We start from the raw sequence: 20,566 nt of genomic DNA, 5'->3' as shown, positions 1-20,566 counted from the left end.
GTAATCCTTGTAATTGAGACAGTTTTCATCAAGCTGTAAGACGCATGCCCAGAAATGCACATTGTGCTTAGGAATTTTACAGGCAAAACATGATATTGAGCAGAGCCAAGGCAACAGTAGGCAGCTTGGAGTACAGAGGATGCGAGGAAGCTAACGTGGGTGGGAAAGCATATGTTGCTGCCTGGATGAGGAAGTGGTACACCACAGTTACTTCATAAGTGCAAGGGTTTTATAAACTAAATCTCTTAGGGACTGTTTTAAATAGACAAAGAATGACACGCAGTCCCTGACAGGCTTGCAGCATTGTTAAAGAGGGCTGGATGCCTTCTAAAAACACTGGACTGCCACTTGTACTTTTTCCAAAAATGCTTATTTTTAACTTCAACCTCTTCGTATAAACAGTGGGCAGATGCGCCATGTAGTAAACTCCGTTTTGTCTAGCGTGAAATTAATGGCTTCCTCCGTCTTACCTGACAATGGAAAACATATTCTGGTGTGGTTTTCTTGAACTTCATGTTCCATACCAAGGCTACCCCATCAGGCTCATGTGGAGCATCTTCATTATTGTTATAAGATGCAACCATCAACTCAGGGTACTAGAAAAAAAAAAAGGAAAAGAGAATGAAATAAGCTGGATGATGAAGCTGTGCAAAATCAGATGAGAAAGAAATAATCTCACACTACATATGGAATATCTGGTTTTAATTATAATACGTACGATTTAGCTACATTTTGTTTTTCTATTTTGCTGGTCCCTGATGTCCTTAAAGCCCCTGTTCCTTGCAGTTATTCTCACATACCACAAAGGCAACATTATTTTCTGTAGATAATTCTCAGAAAAGACAACTAAAAGGATATTCATAAAGGGAAAGCAAAGCAAGGAATTTGGTTAAGAGGAAAAAATTTGAAGGTTTGAGCAATTTGCTTAAGCATTTCTTCAGGGACAAACCATTGTCTTAATTGATTTTGGTAACAAAACCAGTATGAGTACAGCACTGGCTTGCTCTTATTCTGAAATTCACAATTCTTCAGCATCCCTGAGAACTATTAGTTCTTATTTCACTATGCACTCCTCCAATTCACTTATACATAAAGACTTAAAAGCTCTTCTTGAGCAAAACAAAACATTTTCCTCACAGAAGCTCAATTTTGCAAGATGCTGAGGACATCTGATAAAGCACAGGGTGACCTCAAATTCCACTGACTTAGTAAGACTGTTGCAAAATCAGATCCGTATTTTCTTGTACAGCCATTATCTACTGATGTACATAAGCAGATATGCACCACACATATGTATTTGCTGTTTATATATACATATATACACACGTGATATCATATATGAAACATCAGTATTTCATGCTCTGTTGATGACCTTGTGCTGTTTTGAAAGACCACAAACAAAACTAGTAAAAGAACAGCAAGTCTGAAGTATCACTCCTAGAATACCATTGACTTGATGATAGTTACACTGGGATTCTGTCCCACACAGCCTAACCTAATCCTGCTGAAACATTTGCTAAGACAAAATCATGTTTAAACTTGGCAGAAAGGGCTTACATTATGCACATTTCACAGCCTTCTGCACAACGGGCACTTCTGCAGTATATTCTGGGCTCTTTTCGTATACTTCAAGTCCCCTTTTCAGCTCCCAGCAGCAAAGACATAACACTTTGCCCCCTAAAACAAAACAGTTACTTTCTGCTGGTACAACAGCGCCCAGTTTCCTGTATTTCTGACACTCCGCACCTCTGGTAACCTCTGTCCTTCCCTCTAAATAATCCACACATAGCAGTGGACCTTATGTCACATTTGGAGCAGAGCACATGGATCTGGCAGGCTAATAAGCCAGCAGCCCATGCTCACAGGACCCACACTCTCCTCTTGTAAACTAGGAATGCTTCCCCTCAAAATTTCACAATGATGCCTGCAAATCATTTTCTCTGACTTTCCCAGGTAAATTCCTGCCAAACCATTCCCCACTTCACAGAGGAACCATGCAGCTGGTAGATGTAGAGGAAGCGGGACAAAGGAATTGCCAGTGGTGCTACCGGGAGCTATGAATTTGGTCCACACCAGGCATCTTAGATATTACAAAAGCCCCTTTATATCATTATCAGTGCGGTTGGGCACCCTCTGATCTCAAAATCCATTTGGATGAAATAATGCGTGCAGCTGTAATTTTTGCCATCAGCAGCTCTTCTTTCCCACTTCGGGTACGCTTCCATGGATAATACATCACGGAGCCGATGATTTTTCTATTCAAAGTCATCGTTCCCTGTAAGACCTGAGCCAGGTTCCAGACCCATGGGTGGGAGAACCAGCAACAGCATGTGGCCACCAAAGCTGCCTCGTCCCCTTTTTAGAAAAAGGGGGCTCTGACTGAGAGGTACCTAGATCCCACCAGACCCTGGCTGGTGGCACAGCTCATAAGGGCACCCAAACAGCTTGTATGGGATTTGGAGCATGCACCAGACCAACTACCTCTTCTCCCTCCTCCAGAACTGAGGGAGACCTGAGAGTGGTTCAATCCCACACCTGCTGGTAAACCTCTCCAGACGCCTCCCTGCCAGCCTGCCCCCCACTGCTCTCACCCCATCTGGGCACCCTCTTCTCTCCCACGACGGGGATTGCAACCACTTCAGAACAGTCAGCTTAGCTCCTTCTTTGAACTTTCTCATCCCAGCCTGGCCCCGGTCCAAGTAAACAGCGTGCGCAGAAGGCTTGTGCCAGTGCATCTCATTTTTACCAAGCAGGTCAGCTACCATTGGCGCCAGCAGCTGAGCCCACGGTTTCGAAGGAGCAGTGACCCTGGCAGGCAGAAGCGACAAGCCCTGCCACCAGCAGCCAGCCAGGCTGTGTGACCAGGTCTGAAGCACCACTTTCCAGGCACTCTGGGGCTTGTTCATGCCTCTAGAGAGTTTACCGAGCACGTTCAGGTGCTCACTGACTCAAATCTTGCCGGTAGGTTTCGCAATCACAGTTTATGCATCGGACTGGAAATGCAGTTTCAACTCCACGCAGACGGTGGGGTCATACCTAGCTGGGAAGTAGCACTGAGGAGCTTTCTGCTTTACAGAAACAGAGCCAAGTGCAGCACCACAAATCCATGCTGGCAACGCAACCTCAATGCTTTTCTCAATCAGCTTGCACTTAGAGCTTTCTGCTCCTCACTGGGTGCCTGTCTGTCCTGCCACTGAGAGCTGAGAGCGGCGTGGGAATGATGCTGTGTGAAAAAGCAGTCAAGGCTGCTGCCTGCGAGTCGAGAGGGACACGGCAATAACCCCGCGGCTGCGGCTTTTCTGACTTTAGGCAAGCTCAGTTACCTCCTCGCAGACAAAGCAAGGTGTTCCCACGCTCTGTTTACACTCGCTCTGCTGGGCCTTTCCCTTAGATCCTTGATGAAGGATTTCGCCCATTTTCCCTTTGCTCTGCAAAAGAATCAAGGGGCTGGTGGGTCAGCTTTAATGGTATGAATGATCCCACATGTTCAGGGCCATATTTTACATGTGACTCGGAACAGAAAAACTTGTTTAATCAATGCATCAAGCTCCTTTGTTTGATTAAGTTTCTATTCGCCTCCGGGGTGTTTTGCAGCAGCAGTTGTATCGCAGAAAATTGAGCAATGCGCTCGGCCGTTCCCATGATTATTCAAGCTGTCCTTTGGCAAACTGGACACAGCCGCGGCCTGCAGCGTGTGCGAGAAGAGGAGCTGGTGGTTAGGTGAAATACCACTGCACACCTCGAAGCAGGCAGGAGAAGTCGTGGTGCCTCCTCCCAGGCTGGCACGGGGTGGTGTGGAGGAGCCCCCGGCGTGCGGGAGCCCTCATGGTGGAGAAGCCCCCGTAGGGTGCTGAGGAGCTGAGTGTGAGGAGTTAACGGAGGGGAAGGCAGGAGGGGCCACCCGGGAACAAAGAGGTGGGAAGCAGAACATGCCTGTGTGCCCCAGGGGCTGAGCAATTACATTTGGCAGTGCTCTTCTGAGGCGGCTTTTTTTCTTGCTGCCCTGGGAATACAGTACGAGCTGCCTGTTAGGAAAATATCAGATAAGAATTCCATGTAATTTCCAGCCCCTGAACAAGTGAACAACCTAAGATAAGTGTTTCCTCAGGCTTATATTTGATTTCTGTGGAAATCCATATGTGCTTAAAGGCCACCCACATCACACCAGCGCATACCTGTTGTTAAGCTGATATTTTGTATGAAAGCAAAGGGGTAAATCGTTCATTTCGCACACGGGGCGTGAGCTGGATGTCACAAGCAGACTCTAAACACTGAAGAGTCTGCAGCTGGCTGCTGTGCACACAACCACAGTCAGACTGCGAGGCCTGCTCAGCACAACAGCAATGCTTACGCTTCTGTCCTGCCACCTCCTTTATACAGTCCACTGCTACCAACCCTGAGAAGCTCCCAGGATGATGGAAGGAGCCCAGCTGCCATTTCACAGGGAAGGAGAGAGTGACAGATGAAGAATCACTGTGCTACTCAGCTCATACGTGGCCTTAAACACCCTCCTTGTCCCCAGGCATATCTAACAGGGTGCAGAAAGAGCAACTTCTTCCACAATTAGGCTAAGCAAAGCTTGCCCTTAGCTCTATGCTAAGGACCCTGGAGCTCCCTGGGTTCCTCCCCAAGGAAACCATCTGCTATGCTCCAGGCTGGCACCTAGGAACAGGCCGACAGGGATGATGCAGAGAGGATGACAGCAGCTGGAGAGAAACTGTGACCAAATGAATTTGACATTCGGTCAAACTACGACCTGTGGTAATGTGTGCGTACTAACACCAGCTCTCCAGTGGAGTAACTAATTAACCTGATCTCTGTGCCCTGCTGATGTGGCTGTGCTGGTTTTGGGAAGCTTAAGCAGCTCTTTAGTCTTAGTTTGCAGTATGACAGTGCTTTGCAGCGCACAGAACCTGGAAACCTTCCAGGCACGTTACTGTAGCGTGCTGCCTGGGCAGCTGCAGTCCTGTCTCCCACAGCTTGGAGAGAGGACCCAACATTTTTAGAAAGATGGTTTTTCAGCCTTTTCATGTTGGTCATGGACTGAACAACTGTCAAAGTTGTTCAGTTGTTCATATTTTGGGTTTTAGTATATTAAAACATATATTTAGTATATTAAAATATATTTAGTATGTTAACATATATTCCTCCTTATTTTTATTTTTATATATTATTATGTATATTATTATTATTACGTACCTAATTATTTTTAATTGGTTTAATTTTAAAACTTTTGCCCTAAAAGGAATTCCATGTGCTGAAGGAGTGGAGGGAGGAGGAAAAAAGGAGAGTTCCTTAGTCTTGTTAGGTTTGTTAACCTTTCAAGTCCTGATTTTGAAGACCAAGTAGCATATACAAAAATAACAACTTCATTACTGCCCCCTACTCTTTGTTATGGAGAAACATGCATTTGCTCACTCAGTGCCCTGCTGTTAGCTAAGAAATAACATTATACTCTGCAGAACGAGTGGCAAAATTATCCTGGCTGTATTTTTTTAGGGAGAAGTTGGAAGCTATATGGAAACATATCTCCCAGCTTCACATCTTACCTGAAGAGACCAATCCATACAGGTGACGACACGATGCTTCGACCAATGCTCATCATAGAACTGACGGTTAAAGGAAAGGTTGGCTCCTGCTTGAACATCTCTGTGAATCCAAACAAAGTGACACTTTTTTGAGGAAGCAGGGCTCAAATGCTGTGAAAATCAATCCAAAAGTTTCTGACTAACTTCTGGAGAAGTCTGCCACCTTCATTTAATTGCTTTCACTGACAGTCTTGTAGGGAGTAACGACATTGCACTATGGAACAGATTTACAAGTATTTCACAAAAACAGATTTCTTAATTTCTGCTGCCTTCCTGTCTCTTTTTTGGCTGGCTCTTCTGAAACACCCTGGGACACCCCTGCCACCTTTGTCTCTCAGTACCTGGCATTCAGCACCCCTTTTCTGAATCTATGCATCTACGCTATAACCAAAATTCTCTTATTTTTGACTGCTGAAATCATGAAGTTGCAGCATCTCCTCCTGGCCATGGAGATGGCAAATGCTTTCTGGCACCACTAGGACCTGCTGAAGCTCAGTGCTGGTGCAATGCTGCTGCAGGGATGCGTTTAGCTGGTCACAGGGTTAACCTACTAACTTTAACCAGTAACTTTAACACACAACACAGCTCCTGATTTGCCACGAGGCTTCAATGGATACACTGCTGTTGAAACCTAAGTACTTCCTCTTGTACTAACAAGGTTTGCTTCTTTTACCTCCTATAAACTGCACAATCTGCAACCTGTCACCTCCAGTCTTATGTGTTTGGGTTGCAGAAACTTTGGGACATCATCATTTCCATCCACGCAGTGCATCCCATAGCGGGATCCATCACAGACCTGGTGCAGCAGTATGATATAAACAACAGTAATTTGCTTTTGTAAAAATGCCGTAATCTAAGTACACAGATGTACACCGCTGGAATGTACACGTGCACATCTACATATCCATGTGTACACACACATTTCTATGTTTCAATTATTCATATTTTTCTTCAGAATTTGAAGTTTCATCCAAAAAATGAAACAAAAAATAAAACCATCTGAGTAACATTTTAAAGAAAACAAAACAAACAAAACAAAAAATGCACCACAATACAGTGATAAAGCACAAAGCTATTTTACAAAATAATTTAGGCTGACAAAGTGACCCAGGACTTCAAGGAGAGGTTTTACCCTTTTCTTAGCTATTAAAATGTTTAGTTTAGTTTCAAAAGTAAGGTTTCTTGGCATCTGATTTTTTTTTTAATAAGCTTATTTTACAAAAGCAAACAAAACCCCAAACTGACCCATCTTTCTCTTCTACATCTCTGCCACTGTAGTCAAAGAATATGTCTGAATCTTCAGCCAAAGCTCGCTCAATTACACGTATTGTCCGGTCAAAAAATATCAGGAATTCTTCTGAATGGAGAACTTGCTGTTTTTCTTCTTCTGTCAGTTCTCTGGGAGGAGCTTGGAAAACAAAAAGATGTAGTTAAAGAGTATGACATTTCACTCCTTTCCAAGTGAATCAACATCTTCAGGGAGTTTCTTTAGACAGGAAAGCTTACTGTAGTACTGTCAAGACAAAAATTAAAGCTTTACTCTTAAAATCATGACTAAGATTTTTTTTTCAGTATGTTTGAACATACTCCTGTATGTTCCCAGAATGTAGACTTTACACAGAAGAGATCCTATATCTCATATATTTATTATTCTGAAATGGAAAATACTTAAATCCCCAGATTAAATAAACGCAGCGTTCCTATTTCAGGAAATCTCTGCCTGACGTTTAGGCAATACCTAACTTGAAAAAGCAGAACACTTATGTAACGGGGGACCTGTCAGAGGAGCCAAAGATAAAATAATCTTCTCAATTTATACTGCACTTCTTTGTATTAAAAGGGCTCTCATAATCTCTCTCTTCACTTCTTCCTATTTCTTCTTGGTGTCACTGATAAATTTTGTCCTCGCTTTAGAACTTTTGTAAAGCACTGAAGTAAATAACTGAAGATATTCTCCGAGGCAGCAAAATCTAAAGCAAGTGACCAAACCCCATTTTATTTCAGGTGGATTTATTCCTTGTAAAGCAATCTTAAGAGTGAGAGCTTGGGCAGAGCTGCCCTGGAGGGGTGGGAGCTGCCTCAGGCTGCGGGCCGGGGAAGCTCACGTCCCTGTGCAGCCAGCAGGATGAAGTTGCTCCGTTCCACACACACGGAGGTGTAGGTGTGAAATTCCAAAGGGGTACAGCTGGTACGACCCTTCATCTGAAAAAAATCAGGATGTACTAGTTTCACCTCTCCATCAGTTTTATGACCTGGTGGTAAATTACAACTAAAATGTGAGCAACTGTGGGAAGGTAAGTTGGGATGCTGCTCCACACTGTAGAACTGCTCTCAATTACACTAGCAGGGTCATACTGGTAAGGTGGCAAATCTGTGTGTCAATTATGCCTTTGCCTACCTGTGATTTTAAACAATCAATTTATCTGTATTTCAGAAGCATTTGTATTTTCAAAAAATGCCATGAGTATCTCTGCAGTTACACCAAACCAACCTTGCAGCTGTGTCACATTTCCAGCCCGAAGAGCTCTGCTGGCATCATAGGAATTATGCTAACAGGGAACACTGTTCCAAATTCATAATTAGGTACACAAACATCACGCAATAAACAGACAGATTTATTGCAAAATTACAGAGGCTTGTACTTAGAGTTTAACTGGTGACCAAAGGTCTCCCGCATTTGGCCTCGCACTACAGATTTGAGGTGTTTGCTTTTGCAAGTGACCTTGCAGTCTCCCTAGGCCATACTGGGTTAAAATACCAGCAGCCAAAAAAGATAATTCAGCACAGTGCCTCAGAGAACACCCAGCATACATTAAAGTTTAACTCCAAGCCCTGCTGTATCTTAACGTTTAATTAAATGCGGAGTGACACAGCTCAGAGCTGCACTTCAAAAGTATTTCCCAGTTGCTGTGCTGCACAGCTACCTTCAGGTGTCGGAGAGATGTAGCCCTTGCTTGCCATCCCATTTCCCCATGGCTCACGCTAGGTTTTTGTGCTGACAGCTGCCTGAAGAGGCAGGAACTGGCTATGACTCCCCTGCCAGCTCCAGGGGTAGGGAGAAATTCAAAGGAGCAACTACAGGCATGAGCACTGGCACAGTAAAGCAGTTCTGCAGTACTCAGCTCCCCCAGTTTTCAGGGTAGTTGCTTTTAGAGCACTCCCTGTGGTCGGGAGAGGCTGTTATCACCACGTTTAGGTTTGCCTAACCTGGTCAAAGCTTTCGCTCTAATAGACAAAATCTCTGCACTTCATCCAGTCTAAATAGAGAGGGCAGGAAAAATGCGAAAGGTGGAGGAGCAATTTGGCCCTCGGGAGACAAAGCAGCTTGGAAGTTAGAAACTTTAGCCTCTGACAATCTCCTGTGGCTGTGGCCCTCCGCCTCCTGCCACCAGGTTAGGGGGCCCCATGGAGCTCCACATGTCCAGAGAAAATCTTTGTCCCCCTGCATGGTCCCCCTGAGTAGCAGAGCAACCATTACCAAGGTGGGAGCAAAATTTGCCTCTAAGTGCTTTAGACAGAAGCAATGCATGTTAAAAAAAAATAAATAAAAGAAAAAAAAAAAAAGAATGACTAGCAAAAAAGTACAGGTTGACCTATTGCAGCATCCCCTACTGAATAGGAATTGGCACCAAGGGAACTCATCTGGCAAGGAAGGCTGTAATGAGGCAATATCCCACTGTCACCACTAAAGCATCACTTTCCGAGAATCAAAGACAACAAGCATGACAATGCAGCAAAATGGCATAAAAGGGGAGCAAATAACTGCAACTGGAAAACTCACTTTAAACTGCTCCAAATGCTAAAAAGCGTTCGCTAAATCAAATCCTCTCTACAGCCTGGAAGCATAAATTTATTACTCGGTCATTTGCCTACTTGGATTGGCAAAGAAAGTACAACCAAAAATCAATAGAAAGGGGAAAGGCAAAAAATAAACAGCTTGGGAGCTGTGGAGTGTTCACAAGCAATGGAGACACAAATGATTGCAGTTCTACCTCAGCAAAATCTCCCTAGCAGTTAGCAGTGATCTGTGGGAGGCCAGCAGCCTATTAAACCCTCTTCGGCATCAGAAACACCTTGGCTAAAGTTTGTAGGGCATAAATCAGCTTACCTCATTCATCTGACTGACACACCAGATGCCCCCTGGCGATATTAAGCTTCATATTTTAACCTTATTTTCTTCTTTCATTCGTCTGCCTCTGAAGTTTTATTTGAGGCAATCTCTTACAAGAATGTTAACATCATTACTTTTTCCAGTGTAAAACATTTCTGTAACTACTGCAAATACATGGAGTATAAGCAAAAAAAGAAAAAAGAAAGAAAGAAAAAAAAATAGACAAGCTTGTTCTTTCAAATATGAAGATTTTGTAACCATTTATCTTGCAGAGCCACTTCCATTTTCCCCTTGTTCCTTTTTCCTGACTGTCCATTACCTTGAATAAAATAAAAGAATCCATGTAATTTTCTGCAATTTCTCTTCCTATCTAGAGGCTTACAGTTACTTTGATCTCAGCTTTCAAGAGACACAGACTCTCTTCAAGGAAAGCTACGAGAAAGATAAGTAGCTGATCAAAGTATTTTTTGTTTTGTTTTGTCACAGAGACCTATGTGATGTGACAATATCTCCAGAAATTCTAGGTAGGAATACAGCAATTGCCTTCAAATATCTGCTCTACCTAAAGTAAAAACCAAACAAACCACATCTAACCCTCCACGTCTAGCAAAGCCCGGTGTGATGCTTAGCTTACCAGTGCCGTAAGTTACGTGCTTATTGCCTGAAGTGCAATGAAAGCTCCCAAAAAGGAAGCTCCATACTTTGCTCTCGCTTATGTTCAGCAGCTTCGTAATGAAGCTGCTGTGCCTGTGCTCTGCTTCCCGGCTGGAGGAGCCGGACTGAGCCCATGGCCTTGCACAGCTCACTGCAAGAGGTCCTGTGCTGCAGCCCACATGGGACCTCCGAGTTCTGCCTGACCCCAAGAGTACCACCGAGCATCCCGTCTGGTCACAGAGCCACTGCAGCTTAGCCATGAGCAGGGTGCTGCCCCGCTGCCTCCGGAGCTTCCAGGTCACTCACATGTATTGAAGGAGCCCTGTACTCATTTTAATGTATAATATTGTACAAAATAAGACGGAATTTACATTTAAAATACAAATGCTGTAAAGTTATACATGTACAAGCACAGAGGATGCTGCTGGATAGGAGATATTGCATACTTGTGCATGAACAAAAAGGCCTAGAATATGTAACGAAGATCAAACATGACATGAAAACAGCAGATTTATTCAACACTTGAGGGAAAAGAGAAAAGAAGAAAAAAAGATATAAAAGCATTTCCTTGGATCGCTAGAAGCTAGGCTAAAAAAAAAAGCTCCAGTCTTGTTCTTATCTGACAGAAGCAGGACTGTAGTAAATACAACATAAATAGTTGTGATAGCAGTGCTGGATCAAATTCACAAATATTTAAAAAAACAGGATTCAAGTCTTCTCCCTAGGGAACCAAAAGGATATTTAAAAAACAGAGAAAGACCCTCATTTAGGTAAGTACAATAGAATAGAAAAATATTCTCTTGCAGCCTAAGCAATTGTAAAAACCTGACAAAATATGTGAAGTGCATTAAAGACAAAAAAAAAAGGAGAAAAAAAAAAGAACAGAAAGAGTAAGTGAATGAAAGAAAGGGTGAACTAATAAAAACAGTAAAGCAGGAAGCAGCCTTGTTATGAGCACAGAGATATAATGAGAGACAGAAGGAGATTAGTAAAAACCCTTTTAAGAGCTGCATTATTTCTTTTAGTGTGTATTTAAATCCACGTAAACTTCAGATGTGCTGACTACTGAGTACGGCAGAAATGCACAGCGTGAGAACCGCAAGGTGCTAATCGGCTCTCAGCAGCTTTTAGTCCCTGTCTCCCTGTGATCCTCCTGTTTTTCTTGTGCTTCTCGCTTTCATGTCAGGCTTGATATATGCCATGTCCTAGTTTGATACGTGCCATGTCCTGGTTGTGTTAGGTTTACAAGTCCCCACATGGCACAATTTCTGAACGTATAAAGGGAGATTTCAAGGCACATTTAGGAATTTTCTGATGCTGGAAAAGCAGTCTGGAGCCTTGAATTCAGAGCTTTGCCAGACAGGGCTCCTACCACTGAACGAGCTTCTCTAGGGTCCGTGTGTGCTGAAAACCACCCCCTGAGCACGTCTGAGCTGAGCTACCAGGACGGATGGGCCCTCCTGACCTAGCTGTGGCACTGACAGCAGCGAAACTGTGGCGTTGCAGTCTCTTAACAAACCCCAGCAAGATTTCAGGGGCAAAACCAGCCACCTGCCTTGTTTCTCCCTTACTGATGCTTGCGAGATCGCAGCCATCTCCCCCACCTGCAGCATGGCCACACAAAGCCCATGCACACGTCCAGGGAGGGCACGGCGGGCCTTTGAAGCGGCGGATCCCAGCCTCCCCCATCACACACAAGTTTCTGTGGATATATCTACGGCTGCAGATAACTGCAGGCTGAGGCCCACTTTCAAGACCCAGCCCGTCCCGCTGTTCATGTGGTTTCTACTGACACAAAGAGGCGCCTAAGGTGGAGCTCCGGAGCTCTCTGGCGGTGGAAAGCCCCATCCCACCCGATGCCACGATTCGGGACCAGTCTCTTGTTTATGTGGTCAGGAGCTGCTGGGAACGGGCAGGACCGGGCCCGGTTCACCAGCAGGTATCCCACACTTGGCTCTTCCCAGCAGATTGGGAAGACCATGAACTTGAGACATGTGTGACAACAAGCAGCCACATGGAAGAAACACGGCGGGGGCCCAAGTTTTCAGCAGCTGGCCTGCCAGGCCTTCACCTCCTGCTCCAAAAACACTGTGGGTCTTGCTGCTCTGCCCCCTGTGCCTGCAGGGTGGCGAAATGCTGCCCCATGGGGTCGTGCCAGGTGGGCTGCCCCATTGCAGGTGCCTCATGGTGACACTGGGACAAGGCCATGCCCTGCTAGTGGCCATGCGATCCCTCCCAGCCCGGCAGAGTAGCGCCAGGGCACACAGGGGGAAGACGAGGAAATTAAGCGTGCAATAAACGTCTGTAGAATTAAATGGGACTACCTATAAACCACAGAGAGAGAAGAAAAAAAATCACATTTCCTCTTAAAATACCATTATAAAAATAGAGCACTCCTGTCCCGTTGGCTTGGGGAGAGGGAGAAGGAACGATCTTTGTTTTTCATCCTGACCTATTTCTGAGTTATTTTCATGAAAGAATTGTCTGCCTCTCTCTCCCAACACTTCTCTCTCACGTTTTTTTTTTTTTTTTTCTTTTTACACTCCTATAACTCAAAAAAGGCCATGCTGATTTTTTTTAATCTGTTAAAAATGTGCTCCCTGAGCTGAAACCAAATTTCAGCCCAGAGCAAATTTTTACGGCTGGGTTATAAATCCCTGAAAAACAGGATTCATAATGGAAGTGCTGACACAGCCTTAACTACTATATAGCAGTGTGAATGGCGCCACTATAATATCTATTAGAGATTCTTTAAAAAGTTTGCAAAATATTGTCTTGCCTTGCAGAGAAAAAGAAGCCAGAGTACTTAATGCCAACATAAACATGCTTTTAACCCATTATGTGCTAATTTGCAGAAAAGCTATTAATTCTGAGTAGGCGCACAGAGTGCAGGACCGACAGGAAATGTTCTTCTAAACTCCTGTTTGACTTGTAACATGGTTTTAATCACTTCCATGAAACACAAACGATGGCTTCAAACTCTGAATGTTGCTCAGAACATGAGAAGGGTGATTACAACAGAGAGGAAAACAGGATTTTATTGGTGAAAAGGCTGAAGCCAACAGGGAGAGAGCTACGCTAAACGTTAAAAATGGGACTCCGATCGCTGTCAATTTGGGGGGACAATTGCTTCATTTGATTCACAGCATTTAATACCAGTCATCAGCATGACACTATTTAATCTCTGTCATGACATGTACTGCAGGTCACGTTCACTTTCTATCAGTGAATGAACATCCTTTCTTCTTCCTTGAACCCAGTCAAGTGTTAGCACCTCACAGAGCCGGATCTGCTCAAACAAGCTGTGCCTTGCTTTTGCATTTTGCAGTTTGTGTGTCCTGGACTAGTGCTAAACTAACCCCGTTCAGCTACCGTTCCTGTGGTCTGCCAGGCAAGGAAGGAAAGCACTTCCTCTAGACTGAAACACAATGAAGTAATAGAAGATGTTGGAGATGGTGCTTGGTCAGCAAAGTATGTAAAACATTCACTTGAAAGCCCATGAAGAAGGAAAACAAAGCAGTAACGTGTTTAGCTTTTTTCTTCTTTTCTTCCTACAGGAGTTTGTGCTTTCTCCCCAGCTATAAGCACTAGCATTATTTTTATGTGGCAATAAATGGGGATGGGATCAACTGTTAGCTGAATACTACAAGAGCAACTGAGGACTGTGTTTAAGTGCAGAGATATCAGCATTTATGGCTTCCTGTTGTCATTAAGAAAAGAGGTACTGTGCTAGCCCAGTGACTGCTAGAACCTATGTATAGACTGCCCCCACTGTTTTGGGAGGAAAACAAAGTTTTGGAAAAAGTTTTTCTGTGCTGCCATGCCACTCGTTCATGTCTTCAGCTCTGCAATTGCAGATGCTCCTGTGATGCCTGTTCCTGCCACTGCTCCCTTCTGCCTGCAGCAGCGGTGACTGAGAGCAGTGGGTGCAGCAGGATGAAGGAGCGAGCTCCCCGCTCCGTATTTCTGTGAGAACCAAATGAGCAATGAGCACTGCAGGGCTTATGCATGGGTGATTTCCATGATGCTTTTAAAAGGGAAGAAAGATCATTTTATAATCAAAACTAGTACCGTAACTCACTTCAGCGTGAGGACAGTGAAATGTGGTCAGTATACATCAGACTCCGATTTCTCTGTCACTGTTGTAAATCATGACAAACTCTCCTGGGTGAGAAGGAAGTATCCACTGCTTATTCACAGACAATGAGTTCATGGCCTTCTCTGTAAACCTACTCTGTATGTTTGCCATACTGAGACTGTCTTGTGAAAAACGTCACAGAATCATCCTGATGATGATAACCATATCAAGAAGTGACTTAGGCCCTACCTGAAGTAAGCAAGTAAGTTATTTTACAAGAGGGTAAGCAGCATAGTGAGCAATCCTGCCAATAACAAGCTAAGAAATGTTGGACAAGAAGCTCATCTCCTCTCATACTGAATTTGCTGATATTTCAGCCCTTTTCCCCTATTTCACTTCGGGGTAAGTGTTGACCGTGTAAAGTGCTGCTGCAGAATAGCCAATACTCCAGTAAATTCCCAAATGAGGAATACCAAACTTCACATCGCTCTTCTAATTAAGAAGGAAGCAAATGAGAGACACCCAAAACATCTACTGTGTCCAGTGCTGGCATGCACCCTGTGACACAAACCTGTACCAGAAAGAAGCTGTAACCTGAATCTCAGTCCAAAAATATAGAAGAGCTGGCTTCAATTTTGACCTGAAGTTCCCTGGGGGCAGCTCCCACAAAACAAAAACAAAAACAAAACAAAACAAAGAAAAAAAAAAAAACGTTGATTGTGATAGTCTACATTTTCCACCTTTTTTTTTTTTTCTTTTTTTTTTTTTTTCCCCTGGAAGATTCCTGGTCCCCACTAGGTGTAATTTTTCCCCTCTCGAGTGGACAGACAGCTACAGGCTCTAAGTGAGTACCTCTGAAGGTCAACCAAGTCTGTGGAGCTGCTGGAATGCCTGGCATTCACATTTTAAATCTTTCACTTAAGTAGGCTATTTAAACCAGAGGACATGTAAGCACCTGTCCTGGAATCCAAGAATCTCTGTTTTGGATCCCAAACTATGAGGACAAGTTGCTTCCTCTGAACAGCTGAGGTCTTGTGCTGGGTCAATGGGATACAATTTTTTGCTTTTATGCCATTTGTGTGGTTCTGAATCAACAGAACTTGTGACCATTTCAATTTTGCAGTGTTCTCTCTAATGAACACTACTTACGAGAATAACTACTTGTAGGATCGAGCCCTTTAATGCTGTAACAGAATTCTTTTTGTTTGTTAAAGTACCTTCTTTCACTTCCTGCTTCTGGTCTTGATTTTCTGTCTCCAAGTCATCCTGTGCTTTTGGCTCCACCATCTCTTCATCGTCTTCATCCTCTAGAAAAAGGAAGAAAAGGAATTGTGAGATTCTTTAAGGTAAAAGGGAAACAATGTATGTCCCTTACAATTATAATCTGTTAGCAAACACAGCTAAAGCACAGTGCACAATAAATGAACATGCCTACTTCATACTCAAAGTGCCCCTCTCAGAAATATTCCCCAAGACTGCAAGATAATCTGCTAACACAAGGCACCTGCCCCTTGTGCCCCCTGTGGCAACTTCCCATCTCAGATGTCATCTGAATGTCTCCTTGACCTCAGAGATGACTTCTTGGATGGCATAAGAACAGATGCAAACACGTTTCAGCCTGGCAGCTATTCTGCAGTCGGGACACCTGTTATCCAGACACCTCATTTCCAATTCAATTCTCACCAGATTAATTTGTCTTTTGACCTACAGGAAGGGGTTAAATAGAAATCTGACCTCAGGTCAGCTGCCACTAGCAAGCAAACAGGCATGGTACAGTTCTGAAAAGTCATCAGTGGCAAGTGGGGGAACACAGCAACCAAAAGCAGCCTTTGGAGCCCAAGAGCCATTCTTGCATTAATATGAATTTAATGAACACTAAAATTTGACACATGTCAGTTACCACTGCCAGATGTTTTAATGACCTTTCCTGACCTATGCAAATGCCTCTCTCCCTTTGCTTTTCTCCCCACATTCACGTGTTGTCATTTTATTCAGAAGGGCAAACTATTCATTCCTTTCTTTACGTCTGTTTGAAGTTACAAAGGTTCTGATTGTCCAGACCAAAACATAATGATTTAGATGTGGAAAGACAAAGTGATATACCAAAATATCTCAGAATCTAGCAAAATCTCCTTACTTGTTCCCAGCTAGAGCAACGATTCATTCTCCAGAGCCCACAGCCTGCACTTGCCCCACTCACACTCATGAGACGGGAGATAAATAGAGGTGATCCCAAAAGAGGGAGTTACTGTAATTAACAGTTAGGATAAATAAGCCTATGGGCTATGCAGGGATTATTTGGGAATGGTTATGAAGCAAAGACATAGCATCACAGCACAGCAAACACATGGTGCCCTGGGTGGGTCTGCCACACGAGGGAATGATGTTCTCCTGGCCTGGGGCACTCAGCCATCAGCAAAACTGCTGTGGGTCCTCTGGGACTCCCTGAGCAATCCGCCTGTCACCATATGGTTCCTCGGGATGTGGCACTTCTCCAGGCACGCCGACTGCTCTAACACCACCCCATTAACAGTGGGCCTGGGAGCAGGGAGGGGGCAACGTGTCATGCTCCTCAAGCTGCTTGGCTACTGGCACCTTCTGCGAAGGCTGGCTCTGATCGGTCCCAGCTTCTTGGGGGGACGCTGGTGCTGACAGGTTGCATTCAGCCAACAGCAACACACAGCTGCATTTTGTTTTCAATAACCTAATAGGCACCATACTATTCCCACCGCTTTGCCTACCCCAGGACTCCTCCCAGAAGCCCACAGAGCGCTGGTTGCTAGCTGACATCTCAGCTGCAAAGCATGGCTTAGCCACAAAGCTAAGGAAGTGTCTCAGCACGGACAGTGTGCTCTTCCCTCTGGGGAAAACGACGAAATCTTGGCAGAAGATATGCCCTCACTCGCCTGCTGCTAGTGAGGAAAAGAGGGAAAGCTCAGAAAAAGAGGGGAAAGGTACGATATGCGCTCACTTTGATGCCTCACTTGGCAATCATGATTCCCTAGGTACCCTGTATATTCACTGAAAGAGCTTTCAGACAGCAAGCCGGGGCATTTAAGCTTGGCAGAGTACACGCGTTGCTCTGTCCACTGGCTGAAAGGCAGGCAGCATCCGACTCGGTCAGCAGAGAGTGAGAGAAGCTGCCTGGTGTCCACACAGAGGAGGGGTAAAAAAGGTTCCCTCTGCCCTCAGCCTGTGGCACTAGCGGGGACGGGGATGCAGAAAGGAGACAGACACTCCCCAGGAGCAGATGAGAAGTGTGGGAAGAAAGAGGAGTGACCGGCAGGGTAGGCAGGGAACGCTCTGCTAACCTCAGATATGCATGCACCCGCAGATAGGATCGCAACGGTGTGCAGATATATGCACACAGACACGCTTCTGGTAGGTGCCTAATGAAGCCAACTCCCACAAGAGTTTTGTGAGTCTCGCCTTACGAGTTTTCATTCCCTCGAGCACCAGCTCTTGGAGCCAGCGGTTTATGTATGGATTTCAGCTTCCATTTTTAACCTGTTTCCAACCTGTCTGCTTGCGCAGGGAAGTTTCAAAAGGTGAATGGTTTAGGAAAACTTGCAGAAAGCAGACAGAAATAAATATTTAACTGAAAATACCATGATTTTTTAAGGCAGCATACCATGGTTGTCAATGCCTGACATGTAATTTGCTAAAGCACAGGGATGACATCTCAAACGTAAAACTTCAGATTTAGTATAAGGTTTCCAGACTGAAATGAAGCAAATTCATCACTGTTCCCTACAAGTCCTTGATCCCCCTGTTTTTGGGAGGCAAACTGATTGCCAGTTCCTGCCTCTAAAGCAGAGAAGCACCGAATGGCTGTGGCACAGCTGGAGCAGGGGACTGTACTGATACTTCAGCACCTATTAAGGTAGATCTTCTTTACTTCCCTTCTGGGAACAATCAAAACCAAGTTTCCCAAGAGTTTTCTAGATCTAATTGCAGCAGGAAAAATAACTAAAGGTTATTATAACACATGCCATGCTTTTTTTTTTTTTTTTTTCTAAGAGCACATACACCAATATATTAGTTTTACCAGGAAGGCAGCGCAAGAGCTTGTAGCAGGTTTGATACAGTTCAGATGTCCTCATGTATTTACAGAGAAACGTATACACACACAAAGAAAAATTCAGCAAAAAGAATGATATGGTTGTGAGCCAAATGCTAAAATGTTAGCAAATGCCAGAATTTGGATTGCCTGGGCACGATTACCTCCCTCCCCTCCGCACGTGGAGGCATGATGACCTCACTCTGGAATTTCCTCCCTCTTGAGTGCTTGGCCTCATTTTCTGGGTGCTCAACAAGAGACACGTGGGGCCTGAAATGCAGAAGTACTGAGAGCTGAAGTCAACTGGGCCTGTGCTTTGAGTGGAGAGCGCTATGGAAATGCTGCGCATTGAAAGCTCCCGGATCTCTCGCATGTAGTTTTGACTATTTGCTGTTATTTGGACGTTTTTGTCCTTTCTTTCCCTGTGCTTCAGTGCTTTTGCATGGTGAAAATAACACTGGAGGAAGGGTGCACCAGAGAAACAAAAGCATGGAAGGCGATCAATATTTTCTGTGCTCGGTATGATGCTTTGAAATGAGATCCGAGGTCAGAACACCGAGTGGAGGAAGATAAAAACCAGAAGGGTTAAAAAGCTGACTCCCTATTAACTGGCTGATACAAGAATCTGTTAAGGAAAAAAACCCCACATGATATCATGTAATTAAAACTGTATCATCATACATATTTTAAATGGCTAATTAAGGATGCCCAGGAAACCTGTATTCTGGAATAGCCAATGTAGCTTGGCTTTGCAACCTGAATGTTTATTTGCCATAGTTTTATTTTGGATACCATGCACTATTAAATGTTGATGCATACACACTTGTAGATGTTCGTACTGTATACATTTGCCACTGTGCCTAAAGATGGTTATGCACATGTACATTTGACTGTGCATGCATTATAGAATAATATGAATTGCTTTGGCATTCATTTTCCTGTGATTTACTTAATTGAGAAAAAGATAACATTTACTGTACATTTACTGGAGAGTCTGTAAGTGCCTACATGGCCAGTTGTTTCCACATATGCCTGTTCGGATAGGATATGCCATGGCAGAAATTGTGCAGGGAGGTGAAGACAGCTCTGCAGTTCCTGAATACAAATAGCCTTTCCCTGTTTAAGAGCATTTCCGACAATGGGAAGTTTAGAGAAATAACTTTTCAGCTGCTCGCATAGCAGCAGCAGGAGTCTCCTAGTCACATTTGGCAAACACAGACTCACACCAACACCAGGAGTGTTACACCCTGCTCAGACGATCTAAATCAGAACCCAAATGTCTATTAAAGGAACCACATGAAAAAAGAGCTAGTAATGAAGTGTATGGCCGCCGTGTAACACTTCTTTGTAGATCTCAAAGGACTTCGCAAGGAGGCCAGTTTTATTATCCCATTTACCACGCAGAAGCTGACGCATAGCCCCACTCACTGGAGATCACTCGGTAGACCAGCAGCTAGGTGAAGAGTGAGGGTTGACTTCAGAGTTTCAGCCTAGAGTCCTGCCCACTAAGGCCACCCTGCCTTTCACTGTAAATAAACCATTTCTCGATGGAAATGGTCGTTAAATGCTTGTGTTAAACAAGATGTTTGTCTGCTGAAGCTGGTGGGGCCGTACGTGGGATTAATGCAGACTGACAGAGCTGGACCAAACACCGTTTCTTCCTAACTCGGAGCCTGATGACTCTCTGGGCTCTAGGAGGTGGCCAATTAGTCCTAACAGTGCTTTGTTTAACATAATGAAATAAAAGCAGAGCAATTGTTCTCAGCTCCTACTTAGCTTTGAACATTCCTGCTTCTGTTCCAGACCAGAAGGTGGTCTCACGTGTCTAAAAACTTGCCTGTTTTCTTCCAACTATAGAAACAGCTCCAATAAAAAAGTATGACCTCTCCCTCCAAACCTGTTTTCGTTTAATCTGCATGTAAACTACTTATTTTCAAATGTTGCCCAACTGCTAGCTCCAATGAGCCTGGCCTTTGCAAGGATGGATCACCATTTTGAAATCCCAGTACATGGAGGGGGAAGCCCTGCAAACATGCAGCTAATCTGCTGGCACCTGCAGAGGAGAAGCCCAGATG

The 20,566-nt window shown here is 44.3% G+C and overlaps 1 protein-coding gene across 10 annotated transcripts in view; it reads right to left on the bottom strand.

The window, feature by feature from the left end:
• Positions 1-20,566, bottom strand: part of DYNC1I1 (dynein cytoplasmic 1 intermediate chain 1) — a 188,348-nt gene that overhangs the window by 72,689 nt on the left and 95,093 nt on the right. For all 10 annotated transcript variants that reach the window (XR_011093777.1, XR_011093776.1, XR_011093778.1 and 7 more), the window contains 4 exons: positions 15,649-15,738; positions 6,834-6,996; positions 5,550-5,649; positions 471-596 (listed from right to left, as the gene is read on the bottom strand). Coding sequence is in view for 6 of the 10 variants with exons in the window: in XM_068674001.1 (XP_068530102.1) it covers positions 471-596; positions 5,550-5,649; positions 6,834-6,996; positions 15,649-15,738 (479 nt within the window). In the remaining 4 variants the exon portion in view is untranslated. The remainder of the gene's footprint in view (positions 1-470; positions 597-5,549; positions 5,650-6,833; positions 6,997-15,648; positions 15,739-20,566) is intronic.

Source organism: Anas acuta, chromosome 2 (assembly GCF_963932015.1).
Source record: "Anas acuta chromosome 2, bAnaAcu1.1, whole genome shotgun sequence".
Taxonomy (NCBI): Eukaryota; Metazoa; Chordata; class Aves; order Anseriformes; family Anatidae; genus Anas; species Anas acuta.
Note: the sequence above shows the minus strand (reverse complement) of the source record. Positions and strands in the feature narration are given on the sequence as shown.